The sequence below is a fragment of the Lutra lutra genome, chromosome 5, assembly GCF_902655055.1.
Source record: "Lutra lutra chromosome 5, mLutLut1.2, whole genome shotgun sequence".
Classification (NCBI taxonomy): Eukaryota; Metazoa; Chordata; class Mammalia; order Carnivora; family Mustelidae; genus Lutra; species Lutra lutra.
The window spans coordinates 44,502,442-44,521,161 of record NC_062282.1 but is presented as its reverse complement, the minus strand read 5'-3'; the positions used below and the strand labels follow the sequence as shown (position 1 = coordinate 44,521,161).

Here is an 18,720-nt window from a genome sequence, read left to right as displayed (position 1 = left end):
TCTTTAATCATATTATTTTTTTAACAACTTTATTTTTTTAAAGATTTTATTTATTTATTTGACAGACAGAGATCACAAGTAGGCAGAGAGGCAGGCAGAGAGAGAAGGGGGAAGCAGGCTCTCCACGGAGCAGAGAGCCCGATGCGGGGCTCGATCCCAGGATTCTGGGATCATGACCTGAGCCGAAGGCAGAGGCTTTAACCCACTGAGCCACCCAGGTGCCCCTTTAATCATATTATTAATTTACTAGTTTGCTTGTATATTTTCAGAATTCCCTATTGTAAGAAAAACACCAAGCGACAGAGATTTTTGTCTGGCTTATTCACTGATGCTTCTACAAAGCCTAGAACATTGCCTGATACATGGTAAATCCTCAAGAACCATTTGTTGAATGAAATAGAGTGAATGAATCTACAATTTACAGATAAGGAAATGAGGCTGGCAGAGTTTGAGTGACATTCCCAATGTCTTACAGGATTTCTACGGGTGGGACTGATTGTAAACCCCAATGCCTTTTAGGATAGCAAGGCACTGCCCAAAGACACTGAAGTGACAGACAGCAGGCAGGGCTAGATGATGTGCATGTGTTCTTCCAGGCTTTGGATTCTATTGTGGCTACAGTCGAACCGAAAGTCACATTGATCATGCTTTCCCCAGTAAGCCCTGAATTTCCAACGGAACAAGGTAACTTGAGAAATCTATTGATCTCCCTTTTTTGTCATGCTGTGCAGGTGACAAGGATCAATGGAAACTTGTACTCTCCTGCCCAAGACCCTGCAACTTTAATTTGCATTTCCACCCAGATTCCCAGGACTCTGCAAAATGCACTGCTCAAAATGCCCACAGCTTATTCAAGGTAGAGTATCACTGTCCCTGTCAGCTGTTTTCCCTGCTCCTTCCAATTCAGAGAAATGTCTCCCTCTCCTCTCCAGCTCCCTGCTTCCAAGCCAGCTCACAGACCCAGCCTTCCTCTTGCTGAGCATCTGACACACTCATTGGGCCACAGCTTGTGGAGGGGCGGGGTCTCTAGCTCTTCAAAAGGGATCCGGGGCTGAACAGCCCAACCTTACTGAAGTGCTCAAGCTCTCCCACCCTCTTTCCCCAGAGTCTGTGCTTTCCTGCCTGCTTTCTCTTTCTTTTCTGGCTCAGCCTGGGACACACGGACACACGCTGATATCAGAGGAGTCTCAGGTCTTGCATTTTAATGTCAGTGATGGAAAAACACAAGAATGATTCCTGGATCCACCAGCAGGAACGGGAAGACCCATCCGAGAAATACCTGAACAGCAGCGAGGACTATCTGGTCTTCCTCTATGGGCCTCCCCGCAGCCACTTCTTCTTCCCAGTGACTGCAGTGTATGCCCTGATTTTTATAGTGGGGGTCGTTGGCAATTTCCTGGTGTGCCTGGTGATTCTTCGGCACCAGAATATGAAGACACCCACCAACTACTACCTCTTCAGCTTGGCTGTTTCCGACCTCTTGGTCCTGCTCCTTGGGATGCCCCTGGAAGTCTACGAGATGTGGCGCAATTACCCCTTTCTGTTTGGGCTCGTGGGCTGCTACTTCAAGACGGCCCTCTTTGAGACGGTGTGCTTTGCCTCCATCCTCAGCGTCACCACCGTGAGCGTGGAGCGCTACGTGGCCATCCTCCACCCCTTCCGCGCCAAGATGAAGTGCACCCGGCGGCGGGCTCTCAGGATCCTTGGCATCGTCTGGGGCTTCTCTGTTCTCTTCTCTCTGCCCAACACCAGCATTCACGGCATCAAGGTCCACTACTTCCCCAATGGGTCCTTGGTCCCAGGCTCTGCCACCTGTGCAGTCATCAAGCCCATATGGATCTACAATTTCATCATCCAGGTCACTTCCTTCCTCTTCTACGTCCTCCCCATGATTGTCATCAGTGTCCTCTACTACCTCATGGGGCTCAAAGTGAGTATCCAAGCTCGCTGGCTTAGGATAGCATCCCTTCTCTCACTGACTCAAAGTTCAGAGGAAAAACTGAGAACTGGAAAAATTCAGAATTGGAAAGAGGTATAGAGAAAAATAGAATGAGCTTAGAGGGGAAGCAGAAGTTAAAGGACTAGCCTCAAAATTAGGCAAATCCTACCACAACTATAAACCATTTCTTTTAAGTCATCTTGCATTACTCTTCCTTTATGCCTATGGCTTTCAAACCTAGGAGTTCCTACCAATCACCTAGAAATCTTACTCTGGGAATCAATGTGCAGATCCCTCCCCCTGGGAAATTCTGATTCAGTAGGTCTGAGGTGGAGCCTCGTTTTAAACCGTGCAAGGTGGCCACCCCTGGAGGGAACATTCCACAGCTTGTTGTCTCCAGCCCCCATCTACTGCCTGTATTGAAATTTTCCTCTGAACCAACTTGGTCAGAGTATAACATAAGCCATCTCTTCCTGTCTTCTACTCTAAGACAGACTTACAGTTTTAAAGTCAGACTGTCCCTTATGGTTGCTTTTGACAAAGCTAAAATGCAAAAATATGGCTTGAGGGGGACCAACCTGGATTTCTCTTGACCAGGTGGAAATTGAGGGACAGGACATGAACAGAGCACATTAGAGTAGAAGAAGATGGGAATAAGTGACAGCTGAGATGAATAAAAAACTATCACTTAGTTTGCAATATACCTAATAATTAGAGGTTCCTGTACTCATGGTGGTAAACTGATTTTCCCCCTTTTTTAGGATCTAAATTAGCTGAGAGAAACTACTTTTGGTGAGGTAGTAGTGCATCTATATAATTCCTCTCCTGGTATAGTCTGCATCCAGATTCATAGAGATGAAATCTAACTGTGACAACTTTATGCCCATTTAAGGAGACAGCTTGTGTAGGAAACAGTCTTGGGACAATTTAGAGTCCCAGGTCGAAAACTCACATAAAATACACTTTCAGGCAAGCCACACAATTCTCTCCTGGAGTTACTTTTCACATTTATAAAATGAAAAGTTCACATTAGATTATACCTAAGGCTCCTGATAGCTCTAACGGTCTGTGATAACTTAAAAAAAGGAATAAAATATCTGTGAGCAGGAGCAATGTGAATTATAAATGAAGGGAAAACAAAGCAAATATCACATTCACATCATCTGCTTCAAGATGGCTCTGCTACCATGTATTCTCTGACAATTAATGTACTCCCACCTCAGAAAAAGGTGAATGTCAGAAATGAGTGCCCCACAATGGTCCTTTGCCATATCGGCTGTGCCTTAGGTGAGCAGCAGAATCCAAGTAGGAAGAACAAGTTCCAAGAACCACAGATGTCTGGACAAAGGAGTAAATTTAATCAGTCAGAGAGTTTTGCCAATCTCCTCTTGGAGGGCTGGCCCCTCTACATTGAGAGACACATGCCACCCCAGACTAGCTTGCAGTGTCTTAGAATGCCCTGTGTATATCACTGGAGGAAAAGGACTTCTGCATGATTCCAAATATCAAGAGCCCTATGAGAAATCTCTACCCCAAACTGACCAATACCATTTTGTCCAACACCAAACAATCATTTTTCTTGGGTTAATTTGGAAGAAGCATTTAACATTTAACTTGGAGTAGGAAAAACGCATCCCCTACCCCCAAACAATTACTTTGTGTTTCGCTTTGTTTTATTGTCATGAACTTATAGCCACCTTTAATTAGGAGCTAAGGGACAGCTCAGAAAATAGCTTAGAAACTGCCTAGTTTGCTTTATGTGTATAGTGCCACAGATAAAATTCCTGTTCTCAGGAAGGATAAACTGTTACCAGAGGACACCAGGGAAGGAATTACCTGCTTAGTAAGTCACTGCTAGAAGAATTTAAAGATCTGTAGACTAAGAGTCAGGAGAAATAGGTCCTAGTCTATGGCATTGGTCTCAAGGTCTTTGCACATGTTGTACCTTTTGCTATATCATTGCCTGAATTGTTCCTACTGTTGACCATCACAATCCCTTTTGCTTTTCTAACTCTAACTTATCCTTTCCATCATACTTCATCCACACTTTCTTTGTGAAGCTCTGCCTGACTCTCTAGCTGCATCTGGTCCCTGTGTATGTGCTATGATTCCTGGTGATTTTCCTCACTGCATTTCTTACAACTTATAATTCTATATTTGTGGGTTCCTTAATTTGTTTTCTCCAACTAGACTGTAAGCTGAATGAATGAATTAATGAATGAATGAGTGAATGAAGTTAAATTATTTCATTCATTGCTGGACTTCAGCTTTTCAACCTTCGAAAGATAATTAGAAACATTATTTTACAGAGCTTTTTGATCTAAGAGATTTAGAGACTAAATCTAAATTTAGAGATCTAAGAGACTAAGCAAATCTGATGATTATTAAGTTATTAGCTCCCCTGGCAAATATAAAGTTATGATTGACTTTGACTTTGGCACTCACTGCCTTCAGAAGCAAAAAAAAAAAAAAAAAAAAAAAGAAAAAGAAAAAAGAAAGAAAGAAGGAAGGGAAAAAAAGGAAAAACAACAACAACAACAAAAAACTAAGCCTGATGAAACCTCAGGACCAAGAAGAAGGAGGGGGGGCCATATATGTGCTCAAAGCTGAGCATTCAGGATATGAGTAGCCACTGAGATGCTCTCCAAGTTTAGAACATGTTAGAGATAGCAAACAGACAACCCCAGAACTTCCTTCTCTTTGAGAGGAAGTTCTTTTGGAGCTCTCATCTAGTAGTTGTAATTCTGCATGCAGCATTAACACTTGAATTGAGGAAGATGGATTATGAATTGCAGCAGAATCCAGCCATGCCAGACAGAATTGCACTCATTTTTTTTCCAAATAAACAGATTTCATTCAGATTGTAGAAATATTTACACAACAGCTAGGATTATATTTTGGTATTCTGAAGCTTAGTCTCCACACACCACATAAATGAACATCTGCTAGAATGATTATAATCATATGAACAACTGATCAGCATAATATATCAACCTGAGTCAGCCCCATTGACCTCGCCCCTCACCTTTTATCTTACACAGCTAAGGAGCGTGGGATAGGAAGGCCTCTGAGCTTCCTAAACAGTAACCACAATTTTTCACTCTTTTTGTATCTTCACTTTTTTAAAAAGAGATTTTATTTACTTATTTGACAGAGAGAGAGATCACAAGTAGGCAGAGAGAGAGGGGGAAGCAGTCTCCCCACTCAGCAGAGAGCCAATTCAGGGCTCGATCCCAGGACCCTGAGATCATGACCTGAGCTGAAGGCAGAGTTTAGCCCACTGAGCCACCCAAGTACCCCTGTATCTTCACTTTTAAAGCTTTTTTATTTATTTATTTATTTGACAGACAGAGATCACAAGTAGGCAGAGAGGCATGCGGGGGGTGGGGTGGGGAGAAGAAGGGTCCCCCCTGAGCAGAGGGCCCAAGGCGGGGCTCATCCCAGGACCCTTGGATCATGACCTGAGTCAAAGGCAGAGGCTTTAACCCACTGAGCCACCCAGGCGCCCCATCTCTTCACTTTTAAAATGAAAGTTCAGAAGTGGGTAGAATATTTAGTGGTTGAATATCTATTTTGCTAAACATCTGAAGGGAAATAAAAGTGTCCAAACATAAAGCAGTATTAAATGTTGGTTAGACAAATTGTTTGGATTCTATTCTACTACATTGCCTCCTTCAGATTCTGTTGAAATAATGTATATGATGCATAAATACTCAGTTTTTCACTCTTTCCCTCTGGCTAATTGTATCACTAAAACCTACAGAAGCTGAAAGGTAAGCAATGATTAACACATTTATAATTTTCTTTTCATTGCAAACTACACTGTACAGAAAGCCTGTTCATGAAAGAACTATATGAACTGTTCACTTTATGCTTGATTTAAGGAAATTGTTTCTTGAAGTAGAGAAATTACCAAAGAAAACTGTTAAACCCACCCACAGAAGGGACTAAGAGATCCCAGTAGTTTCTCATTGTTCTTAATTTTGGACTGAAATCAAATACTGGGATAAATATCTTACAACAATGACAAATTTTTAAAAATGGTATGAAACAATTGGAACCTTCAGTAGATTTAATTGATGATGAGTTAGTAAGATTTGCACTTTGATTTATTACTCTTACCTTAACAACAAGGCAGGGATTTTGGGTTTTGTCTTTGTTTTGTTTGTTTGTCTCTGCTTCTGGCTGCTTCTTTGTCTCAAACAAGTGCTGCTTATAGGTGTGAGCAGTGCCATGAGGAGAATTTCTGTAAGGGACTCAGTAATCCATGACTGGACACACAGACATAAATAAATAACCCTGTTTCATCAAAATTCAGTTTTTATGACATCTTTCAAGTAAGAGGACAAAAATCAGAATAACAACAGTAATATATAACTTACCGAGTATCACGGGCCAGACACTGAGATGCATGCTCTACCCATATTATTTTGTTTCACCATTAAGTTTATAAGCTCTTATCTTCATTTTCCTCCTATCTATTCCTAATAACTGCACAGTATTTTCCCTTCTTACTTTCCAAGTTCTAGGTGACTTCTGAAGGGTCAAATCTCACAGGAAATTCAATCCCTCACTTTGTGAAGATACAGGTGTGTGTTGAGAGCATCAATATATTCAGAGACAGATGGTCAGCTTTGTTAATCATCCAGGTGGATGCTTTAGGACCACATGAGTCCTGAAGCAGGTAGGACCATGAGCTACCTGATTTTTAGGAGCTTTTGTGTTTGTTAGAGACAGGATATTCCTTTGTTGAGTTTTGGAGGCAACTTTTAATGACCCTCCACTCCACGTCTTATTTGATTTTAAATACCTTCTCTAAAACATCCTGTAAAAATGCCATCCAGCCCAGGAAGCTCACTGATTAGAGAAGTTTGTTCTACTGTTGCACATAACCACACCAATCTCTCTCTCTCTCTCTCTCTTTTTTTTTTATCTTGAATTGGAATATATCTTCCAATAAACTGATCCTAATCTACCCAAGATTATATAGAGTAAGTTGAATTTTCCTTCCACCTAATGCCCTTGATCAGTGTTTCAGAACTTTCTACAGTGTTAAGGAAGGAACCCCAACTCAATCTGGCAACATATGATAGGAAGTATACACCTGAAAAGTTAAGAGGTAGAGCTGGCTTTTGATGAAGATTAATTCCATAAAACACACAATGTTCTCAAAGACCTAGCTTTATTTCTGTTTCTTTGCTCTTCTTTCTATACTGTTGATTTCAACCTCAAGATCGTCACAGTAGGCCATTGGTGGCTCCAAGCACTTCCCTCATGGTGGGGAAAAAATAGCTCTTGTATTCCAGAACTGACATGCAGAAAACAAGAAGGCTCCCAATGAAAGAGAATTAAAAGTTCCATTCCTAGAAGTACAAGCAAGCATCTGAAATCTCTTTGATTCTAATTATGCAGTCACTGTGATTGAAGGTTAGTAGTTACATTATTCAAGGACTGAACCTGGAGCTGGAGATGGGATCATTTCCATCTAAATTAACGACTAACAATGCAGAAGGACTAAATTCTCTAAAGGAAAATCAGGGTACCACTAATAGGAGAAGAAGAGAATAAATGATAGAGAATCAGTCACAACTATATACTATACTACCTTCTAGATATTTGATAGTAGTTTATCATGAGTCCTTAAAGCTCCCTTTCTCTGGTCGTATATCTCCCCAAACTAAAAATATGTGAATTAAAGAGAAGAAAATTCTACAGCTAAGTGAATGATGCAGATCTTCAGTGCTATGGGAGTTCAGAGGAAGGAGAGGAAAATGGGCTCCAGTGACCACCAGAGTCTTCTAGAGTAGATGGGACTTGAACAGGGTAGGGAAAATTGCATGCACAGGTAGTGTTAATATTTGAAATTTTAGAAACTTCTCCAAGGATCACCACATCTTACAACAGGATGAGTATTCTTTAACATCTAAACTCAGAAACATATGCACTCTTACCAGTAATATTAGTAACACAGATATTCCCAAATTGTGCTCTTCAAGATGTACTAGGTATTCCACTGAAAAGGCCTGGGTCAGAGGGAATATTGTTGAGGCAAAGAAGCACTGTCTCCCTTGAAGCTGGGAGGGTGAGGAGATATGGGGTGTGGAAGGTGGGGATGGGAGAGGGGTTATACACAAACCTCCATGAAGATGTTCATAGTGTCCATCAAGCACATTAAAGGATCTGAGAGGACCCACAATAAAAACTATAAACTTTATGAAACAGAAATAATATCCATTTTTGTTTTCTGTCTACCTACTCTATAGCAGAGGATTCCATTCTAATAATCATTGAATGATGAATGAATGAATGAAAGAAAAAGACTACCTAACATTTTCAACTTTAGATGTCATACTTTTTATGGAATACCTATTAATATGCTACATAACTAGGGTTTTATAGAATAGCATGTGATACATGGTAGCTTTGTAATGTAGCCACAACCATCGGTCCAGTTGAGTTAGATGACTTGAATCCAACTTCACCTCCAACTTAGTAAACGTTTGACAAATTCTTACAGTTCTTTAAGTCCCAGATTTTTGTCTGCAAAGTCAATGTTAGAGTTAACACTTCCAGGATCTGGTCAGAAGGAAACAATATTTCCTTCCCTCGGTATCTTTCTCCACTTCCCTTGCAGCTAAAGAAAGACCACCTCCTTGGGGCAGATGAAGTGGCTGCAAATATTCAAAGACCTGCCAGAAAATCCGTCACCAAAATGCTGTGTAAGTCTTCTACTTTTTTCGGGGCTTGGTTGGTTGGTTTGTGAAAGCAAAGGACATGGATTTTGTACTGAGAAAGTGCTGATGGGATCAGAATCAAAATACTCCTGAACCACAACATCGAAACCTTGGTTTTCTCAAGCTCCTAGGACCTGTCTGTCTTATTTCTATTTTAGTTTTTAACCCTCAAACAATACACAAAATTGCATCACTGGAATACACTCTGTGGGGTATTCAGTAAATCTCACTCTGTAAATCTTGCTCTCTGCGATTGTGAGCATTTCTTTTCCTCTCTAAAATGAGCAGGTGTTGGGGCGGGGGGCGGGCCTAGGTGGCTCAGTCAGTTTAGGGTCAGACACTTGGTTTTTGCTCTGGTCCTAAGATTGAGCCCTAGTCGGCTCTGTGCTCAGAAAGGATTCTCTCTCTCTCTCTCTGCCCCTCTGCCCCTCCCCTGCCTCTCTCTCCAAAATAAATAAGTAAACCTTAAAAATAAAATAAAATGAGTAGGTGATTTTTAACCTATTTTGAGTTATGAGTTTTTTTTTAAAAAAACTATGATGAAAGCTGTGAACTCTACACTTAGAAAATGTGCAAATACACATGCACAAAACATTTTGCATCCATTTCAGGGGATCCTGTGCCTCCTGACACCCATCCTTGGACTCCCTGGGATCCCTTAATTCCACATTTAAGAACATCTGGCCAAGAGTAACTCTAAGCCATCAGCCTGCCTATAACATTGTATCATTTTATACAATACAGTATACTCTTTCACATAGAGAAGATGTTTTAAAACCCAGGAACTGATCAACAGTCTCCCAAAAGAATGTTATAAATATATGATCCTACACTAGGGTATGAGAGATATTGATGAAAAAGGAGATTTATAATAAATTTCCCAAGTCAAAACCTAAGGTTTGGAAGAAACAAATCCTTTAGGCTAATATTCATATAAAGCACTCACTATAACTATGTGGAGTTTATGAATCAAAACACTGTGAAGTCACTAAAGTTTATCTAATAGTCATCTTCCTGGAAATTGTTTAGCCCCTGTTGGCATTTTAATTTCCCTATTGAGAAATCTCGTGTCTTCATTATCTCTCCCTCCCCTTTTTCCTTGATCAAAATCTGCTCTCACAAAAAGGCTTGAAGTGCACTCACATTCAAGTCACAGTGATAAAATATACAGTAAAGATTTTATTTGTCGTTGATGAGTAGAGTGTTCAATTTTAACAGTAACTACATTTAAAAAAAATTATTTATTTATTCGAGAGAGAGAAAGAGAGCATGGCGGGGGGGAGGATGGAGGAGAGAGAAATAATCCAGAACAGACCCTGCTGAGCGATGAGGGGCTCAACCTCCTGACCCCAAGATCACGAGATCACAACCTGAGCTGAAATCAAGAGCTGGACACTTAACTTGCTGACCCCACCAAGGGCCAACACTAATTAAATTTTTAACTAAAGGGAATAGCAGGCAATATACTATTATTCCCTTAGGTAAAATTTAATTAGTGTTTTTAGTTAAAGCAGATTAGGGACTTTTCCCTGGGGGGTAAATTCAGAAGATCTTTCAGATATTCTTGGAACTACACCACACACAGACCACTTACTCTGAATATGTTACTGCCAACAGGAAATATATGTACCATTTACTATGGAAACTTCAATTGTACTCACAAATTCAGAGAATTGTAAAATAAACACCCATGTATGTACCCATCACCCAGCTTCAATCATTATCAACTCATAGCTAATCTTGTTTCATCTATATTCCTATCTCTCCCTTAGCACCTACAAAATTGTTCTGAGGCAAATTCGAAGCATCATGTCTTGGGAAATAAAAGTATTTTATAACTTCAGAAGAGAAAAAAAAATATTTATATTGTTGAAGACTGAATGCCCCAAAGAGAAACTATGGTAGCCCTACTATCTGCCTTGGGAGCTGAAAATAAAAAAAAAACTGGGCAATAGTATATTTCTGTGCATCTATAATTATTTCAAAAGAAAAAAGAAGAAATTAGAAGGAAATCTGTACTCTAAAAAGTTATAATATAATAGACATATCCCCATCCCAATGAAAAGATGCTTGTAAAGCAATATTATGTTCATGATTCTTCCCTTTCTTTCTGTTCCTCCCACCCCTTACAGAATGACTGAATTCACAGAAGTTTCTAATTATTTCCAGAGGAACAAGATAAAACCATACAACATTTTACCACATCCTACATTAATAGTTTGTTGTTAATCTATGACTTTAAAAAACACCAGTTGCTTGAACCCAATCACTATATTTCTATCACCAGTTTACATGGTTCCAACAATCTTCTTGTAACATATTTTCCACAATATAATGTTTTCAGAACTTTGAATAAAGGCAATACTATTTTAAGTGTTCCAAATTAAACTTAAATTATACAAGAAATCTTGTACAATCATGTGGAAAACTGATCCTAAATCCTATATAATTCATTCTCACGTGCAAATATTCTATGTAAAGGCTCCTTAAGATCTAGATGGTCAATTATAATGACAGCTTAAGAAAGATGGCGGGGGGGGGGGCACCTGGGTGGCTTAGTGGGTTAAAGCCTCTGCCTTCAGCTCAGGTCATGATCTCAGGGTCCTGGGATGGAGCCCCGCATCAGACTCTCTGCTCGGCAGGGACCCTGCGTCCCCCTATCTCTCTGCCTGGCTCTCTGCCTACTTGTGATCTCTGTCAAATAAATAAAATCTTAAAAAAAAAAAAGATTTATGAAAAAAAAAAAGAAAGAAAGAAAGATGGGGGGAGGAATGTTAGAAGGAATGGATGGACTCGAGTGGGCATTGCATACCTATCCTTGCTTTGACTGTCTTTTGCTCTCTCATTCATCATCCTTTTCCAGTTGTCTTGGTCTTAGTGTTTGCTCTCTGTTGGGCCCCATTCCACATTGACCGGCTCTTCTTCAGCTTTGTGGAGGAGTGGACTGAATCCCTGGCTGCTGCGTTCAATCTCATCCATGTGGTATCAGGTAACATTTTGGCTGGCTTGCTTACATCAGAAATGTTCCCGCAACTGCAGCTGCTTCATCTTGCTTAGAGCAATTGGTTCCACTGCATATACTGTGATTATGGGGACCCACCATACAACAAAGAACACACTTGATTTTTATTTCATTCACATATTGATGAGGTATGTTATAAATCCAAAAGAAATATACCAGATCAGTATTTTAGATGCTACTTTATTGAAGACCTCTACTTTAAGCATGATGATTACAGCAGGAAAGTGGTCTAAGAGGTGATTCCTTTGTTTTGCTTCCAATGACCACATAATTGAAATGATTCTTATTAGTTAAAAACATCCATGTTTAATCCCTGAAATCTCATATTATCTTCAGCAAGTGTTAGATCCTCATGGAAACCAACCAAATGTTATTCACGAGGCATCAAGGTCTGCTTTTAGGCCACTGTAATGCTGCTTGGGAACAATACCATGGAATTTGGTGGAAAGAGTGTTAGAAAGTTCATTAAGTCAGAGGACCTGGATTTACATCTCATTCCCATCAGAGTGATCTGAAGAATGAGGCCTTCTTCATGTCAAAGTTACCTCAACTATAAAATGGCAATAATGCCTGCTCTGTACAATCCATGGGCTGATGATGTAAGAAGTGAATGACATAATAGCTTTTTAAGCCGCATGATACTACATTATCTTTCTATAATTATCACAACAAGTAGATGTTATCATCACCATTTTACAGCTGAAAGTTCCACAAAAAAGAACTGCTTTGCCCAAAGTCACGTGGCTGGCAAACGGTAAAAACAGCATTCCAACCCAAGTCATCCAACTTCAAGTTCAGGGTTCTATACTCCAAAGTGGAGAAGAGAATGGTCACCCACGTCCTTCTTTCTCAGTTAGTGTGACTGTTAGGCAGACCACCTCGCTCCTCTACCTCGATGAGTCACTGGCTGGTTCTGTGGGCTCTTTAGATTACCAAAGACATCACCAGAGAGGAGAGAGAAGAGCAACTTGTGCGTGGGACACTCCATGTGTCCATAAAGCAAAGACCACAGTGTTTATAGGAGTATTGAATGCCATGTACATTATCTGTTTTCAATCACTGTCTCTTTTGTACTCAGCAGGCCTTGTGAACTGAACTGTTTATACCTGGACATTAGTACTTTCCTCCATGTTAAATTTAATTGTGAATTCTGGGTGAAATCTCAAAAATATTTATAGCTCTTAGCTTATCTTTGTGGTTAAGCTGAGAAAAATGGAAGTGACAAAATAAATTGGAAAACTCCACGAGATCACATGAGACTTAACTAGTTGACTCTCCATCTCCAGATGCATGAAGACAACCATTTTAAGATTTCCAAATTATAGCATTTACATTAACATTTTCCTGTTAAAATGTCATCTCTCTCTTCCCCATATTGCCAACCAGATGAAGTCTAAACCTCATAAATGCGACTAAAAAAATGCCTACAACTTGCCTTTTAATCAAGTTATGTTATTTCCATTCATAAACCACACATTTGTCAATCTAGTTAATTAGAGAATTCTTCACATTTTGCATTATTCCTGCATAATGTAACCATTCCCGCCTCTGCACATTTACACAAGCTATGCCTTCTACCACAGAACCCTCTCCTCTCTTTCCCAATTATCTACTGTCTGCTTCAGGGGCTGGTTAGTATTCAGTCAGTAGCCACTATTAAATCCTTCATGACCATCATAGTCCTTGTGCTTATGCTATCATGTGAATTTCCATAGGATGACTGTTAGTATCATATATTTTGCTCTTAATAGATAGAGTTTGGTATTGTTCTTTTGTCAGCAGCTAAAGTTAGGCATAAATTTTGCCTCTATAATACTGTTCTAAGTCCTGGGAGAACAAAGTTTAAATCTACTACCTACCAACATGCCTCAAAGTTTCTGGAACAAAATAAGAATTTATTGAATGAATTAACAGTCCACAGCAATACTCTTCTTCTATATTCCTCCCTGTCCAGTTCTGTGCATAGGGCATATGGCACTCTGTAGGTCCGGAACTACATAAATGGGGACAACCATGACTATGTTGATGATAGTGCCTATTGCTTATTTTATATTCTTAGCCATTCTCAGTCCCTCTGTGGATGGCATCTCTACTTTACCTTCACAGTAATTCAGGGAGGTCTTTTCATGGAGAAAAGAACTGTAGTCTTCTAAGGTCACAGAACAAGCAAGAGCCAAGATCAGAAACACAGTCCTCTACTTCTCAAACTTAGGCCCATCTTGGGCCTTGGGGAAAAAAAATAGGATACAACAAAAAGAGAAGTGTGTATACCAAGGAGGAAAATGGCAATGTACAAAGCATTTGGTGGGGAAAACAAATGGCAATATAGAATTATTTAATAGTAAAGTTGGAAGATGGGAAGAGCCATCAAGGGGAAAGGCTAGGTAGGAAAGGGGCATTGGGGCATATTTTTTTGAAGAGACAGTTAGCATTATAAGAAATATCAGCAGGGACTGTGCCTTAACTGATTTACCATTCCTCTCTTACTTGCAGTTTCAAATTACAGATTTAAGCAAAGCTCCAATGAGATAAAAAAAAAAAAAGTCTCTCTTTCCTCTGATACTTAAGCATCTCGTGTTAATACTTTGAGAGCATGTTCTTTAATTAAACAAGTGGGGATCAAAAGAAATTGCCAAACATCTCAGAGAGATCTCATGCCAGCCTAAATTTTTCCAAGACTCTTTAATCTTTCTGTGTTTGATTCCTAAATACACAGGTGGTAGATCCATTCAGAGCATTTTGTATTCTCAATTAGAGTCTTGTATATATTATTACTTCCCAAAGAGAATTACTTCACAGGGATTCAAAGCTTTTGTTAAATATTTATGCTTTGCTCTATCATGCTTCTCACTCAGTTTCTCCTCAGTGTGTCTCTTTTTTTAATCTCCTGTGTTCCAGGTGTCTTCTTCTACCTGAGCTCAGCCGTCAACCCCATTATCTATAATGTACTCTCTCGCCGTTTCCGGGCAGCATTCTGGAACGTGATCTCTCCTTGCAAACAGGGGCACTCCCAGCACCACGCACAGGGGCCACCTGCCCAGCGGAACATCTTCCTGACAGAATGTCCCCTTGTGGACCTGACTGAAGATGCAGGTCCCCAGTTCCCTTGTCAGTTGTCAATCAGCAGCTCTCACCTCCCTACAACCCTCTGTACTGGACAGGTACCATAAAAGGAATGCTCAAAGAGTTGACATTCCTCTATGCTGCCTTACCGTAGGAAAGGACATCTGTAATTTATGGCTCCTATTGTGACAATAGGGAGGTTAAATGAGTCTTAAAATTTACATACCCATTTCTAATTTGGGTGGGTTCTCTTTTTTAGACAAACTTCTACTAAAACTGGATCTAAAACCTAGAACCTCCTGATTTTTAGTGACATTTCCATTATCCCAACTGACTCATGCCCCTTCACTAGTTCATGGAAAGAAAAAAAAATATTATGACCAGTAAAGTGTGATACCTATACTTTGAGTAATTTTTACTTTGGGAAGTAATTTATCCTGACTCATCCGCACTTGGAGTTAAGCTGTTAAACTCTCACAACCGATGGCCCCTGTGGGACATAAAAGGGAGACCTGTAGATGCTATGCTATTTTACATATTTGAGGGATCCATGTCAATGTTCTTCCACAGCAAAGTATTTATCCTACTGCCTCACATTTTGTCATTATAATGTAATTCATCAGTATTTTGAAGCCTGTTACTTGAAAAGTCCTGGTAATATGGGGATGCCTCTTAGAACTATTATTCCCACCTTCCTGATCCTCAAGTCATTCTCAGTCATTCCGCACCAGGAATGAGATCGGATCCAAGTTCTACTTAGAGAAGAAAGGGAAGAGGGAGAAGGCCATGGTGGAGGGTCAAAAGAGGTATAAAATGATCCAAACACAAACTTAGCTGTTTTCATAATTTGCTTTAGACATGGATTTCTAAAGTCTTACTCCATAAGCAGATAGAGGTATGGTCTACAATCTTGGGAAAAAACCCAGGTCAGATAGTAACTACTGGTCTCAAACCCATGATTTTACTTACAAAATCTTTCATTAACTATATAATAGTCTTCACACATATGAGAAAAATCAACTTTACAGACTCATCTCCTATTATATCAGCACATGTAATGTATATTCTATTTAAAATGGATTACTTGCTCTCCTAATGCAAATACAACCCAGTTGTCCCAGCTGCACATATTTGCTTAGAAAATGCCCTCTTCATCTCCAGGCTCCATCTGTTGCTCTCCCACCCATCCTTCAATGTCCATCTCAGTGTGGTGCCACCATAAAACCATGCTTGGTTTATTCAAATAGATGTGGTATCTGACCTCGCTGTCAGTCTCTCTCTTAAGCTTTTTCCTCACTCTGCTTTGTAGTTCAGGAATTTATATTCTTGTTTTGTCAGAATGTAAATTTGTCAAAGGCATGAAATATCTTGCGTTCATTTTTGCTGTTGCTGGAATCCTGGCAATATATCTGTCACGATGGTAGATGTTCAATAAATATGTGGTAAGTGAGTTGACTTCACATTCCAATGTACTGAGCCAAAGAACAGCTCCAGGTGGAACCATGTCAAGAGCCAAAAGACTAAGATTCTGTTTCTGAGGGGGATATCTGACCCTCAGTTGGCCGTTTAGCTGGTTGTGATTATAATAGCATGTCTGCAGTGCCTGTGGTACAAGAGGTTCTTCTCAATCCCAGAATCTTACTGATGCTGATACATTCAAGTTCCAGCTTTTAATCTCTGAATTTTTCCTAAATTGAATGAACCATCCTACTGATAAATGGGGGTATTGGTCCCTGACATCATTATTTCCTAACTAAACAATCATCCTCAAAGTGATATTCTCTCTCTATATATATATATGTATGTATATAAAATATATAATTAAATATTATTTTATTTTTAATATATTATTATAATTAATTAAAATTAAATATATAAATATATATAATATATAGTTAAATATTCTGATTTATTCAAGTTGGCTTATAATTAGCAAAGAGATTTATATATATATATAAAATATATGTATAAATATATGTAAATATATAAAATATATATATAAAATCTCTTTGCTATATATAAATCTCTTTGCTATATATTTATATTAAATCTCTTATATATATATTTATATATAAATATCTCTTTGCTAATTATAAGCCAACTTGAATGAATCAGAATCCTCCAGTAATATATATTTATATATATATGTATATTTATATATGTGTGTGTGTATATATATATATACACATACATATATATATATATATATATACACATACATATATATATATATATATATAAATCTCTTTGCTAATTATAAACCAACTTGAATGAATCAGAATCCTCCAGTGGTAGTTTATGTTGATGAGAAGAATCCTCAGGTCATTTGAGAATTAAGTTGAAAAGACTCAGCAAAACAAAACCTCAGAAATGGAGGAGAAATGAATTTCTTTCTCACCTTTTAAAGGCATCCTCAAATGAAGACCTACTAAGGTCATCAGCCTTAACATCAACTCCTAGCGACCAGAATTAAATATGTTGCTATTGTAGGTAGATGGATAGACAAAGAAAAAAAACTAAAATTGAAGCTAGTAATTTTGCTTTATTATAATTTTGCTTTGATTATAACTTTGATCTCTTTTTTTGTTTTCTCCTTATTTACCTTTTTTCTCTTCAAAATGTATATAAAAATTATCATTTATTCATTAATTATTTCTTTCAACCAATCACTTAGTACCCATTAGGCAAGGTGCATTATGCCAGGTTATGAATTTTCTGGCCTTGAGAGTTTACATCTAATAGAAGAAATGATTTTTTTTTTTGTGAAGTGTGCTACAAAATAAAAATACAAGTGCTATAAGACTATATAAAAAAGGTGTTTGGTCAAGTCATGGGCAATAGACTTAATTAATCCTAATATTTAAAAGGGGGAAAAAAAGAGTAAGTGTTGAGATTGTGGCTATATACATATCCATACACACAGGTACACACACACACACACACACACACACACACACACACACATATAACTTCCATTTCAAAATGAAAATTGAAATGTCCCAAGTCTTAGAGTTACCTGATATAATGATTCACACACAACTAGTAGGACAAAGAAAGGAACCAAAACTAAATTGCTCAATGCTACTCGGTAGTTGACCTCATCATGTCCTTGTGAATTCCTTAAGATCTCTGCATTTTGGAATAATGACAGAAGAGGACAGGTAGTAAACATGACTAATAAAATACTGGTAATTTAACTCTTTTGCAATTAAACAGTGACTTTTGAGCTCTCTGATAATTCATAAATTTAGTGAACTGAAGGAATGAGGTTCAGAATGTTGCTTGCCAAATTAATTGTCTAGCCCATAAAGAGAACAGAGATTCTTAATCTGAGAGCCATGAACAAGCGTAAGAAAGTCCAAGAATCTCCTGAAATTGTATTCGTAATTCTTTTTTTAAGGATTTTTAAAATTTATTTATTTGACAGAAAGGAATACAGAGAGCAAGCACAAGCAGGAGGAGCGGCAAAGAGAGAGTGAGAAACAACTCCGACCTAGCAGAGAGCCCCATATAGGGCTTCATCCCAGGACCCTGGGATTATGACCTGAGCCAAAGGCAGACGCTCAACCAACTGAGCCACCCAGGCTCCTCTGTATGTACTTTTTTGTAGAGAAGGTTTATAGCTTTGATTAGTTCCTCAAAGTAGCCTATGACTTAAATTATTATAATTACTATTGCAAAGTACCCTTAACAGTCTTACATAAAGACACTCTCTTAATGAATGAGTTATAGTTGAATGAAGGCATTGTAGGAGAATTTTAAAATTTCATTATTCCAACAGAAGAATCTAGTGTTTGTAAGTATTAGTGGTTCAGTGGTGTGCTGGTGCTAGCTCAGACTGGCTTGCAAAAGTTTATTATTACATATTTAGGAATTTTGAGAGCCTGCTGTTATATGATCAGTAACCTGAAATCAGCCACAGTGGGAATATTTACACCATAGAAATTGGCAAACATATTATC

General features: G+C 38.7%; 1 protein-coding gene across 1 annotated transcript; it reads left to right on the top strand.

Annotated features, from left to right (window-relative positions):
• Positions 1–1,099: 1,099 nt before the first annotated feature.
• NMUR2 (neuromedin U receptor 2) lies at positions 1,100–16,359 on the top strand. The gene is made up of 4 exons (XM_047731495.1): positions 1,100–1,930; positions 8,574–8,658; positions 11,537–11,662; positions 14,594–16,359. The coding sequence occupies exons 1-4, from the start codon at positions 1,205–1,207 to the stop codon at positions 14,863–14,865; spliced, it is 1,209 nt and encodes a 402-aa protein (XP_047587451.1). The 5' UTR covers positions 1,100–1,204; the 3' UTR covers positions 14,866–16,359.
• The last annotated feature ends 2,361 nt before the right edge of the window (positions 16,360–18,720 follow it).

Coding starts and splice junctions, on each gene's coding strand:
- NMUR2 (XM_047731495.1), top strand. CDS start 1,205: ATGTCAGTGATGGAAAAACACAAGAATGATTCCTGGATCCACCAGCAG. Junction 1,931..8,573: donor ACTACCTCATGGGGCTCAAA/GTGAGTATCCAA, acceptor CTTCCCTTGCAG/CTAAAGAAAGACCACCTCCT. Junction 8,659..11,536: donor ATCCGTCACCAAAATGCTGT/GTAAGTCTTCTA, acceptor ATCCTTTTCCAG/TTGTCTTGGTCTTAGTGTTT.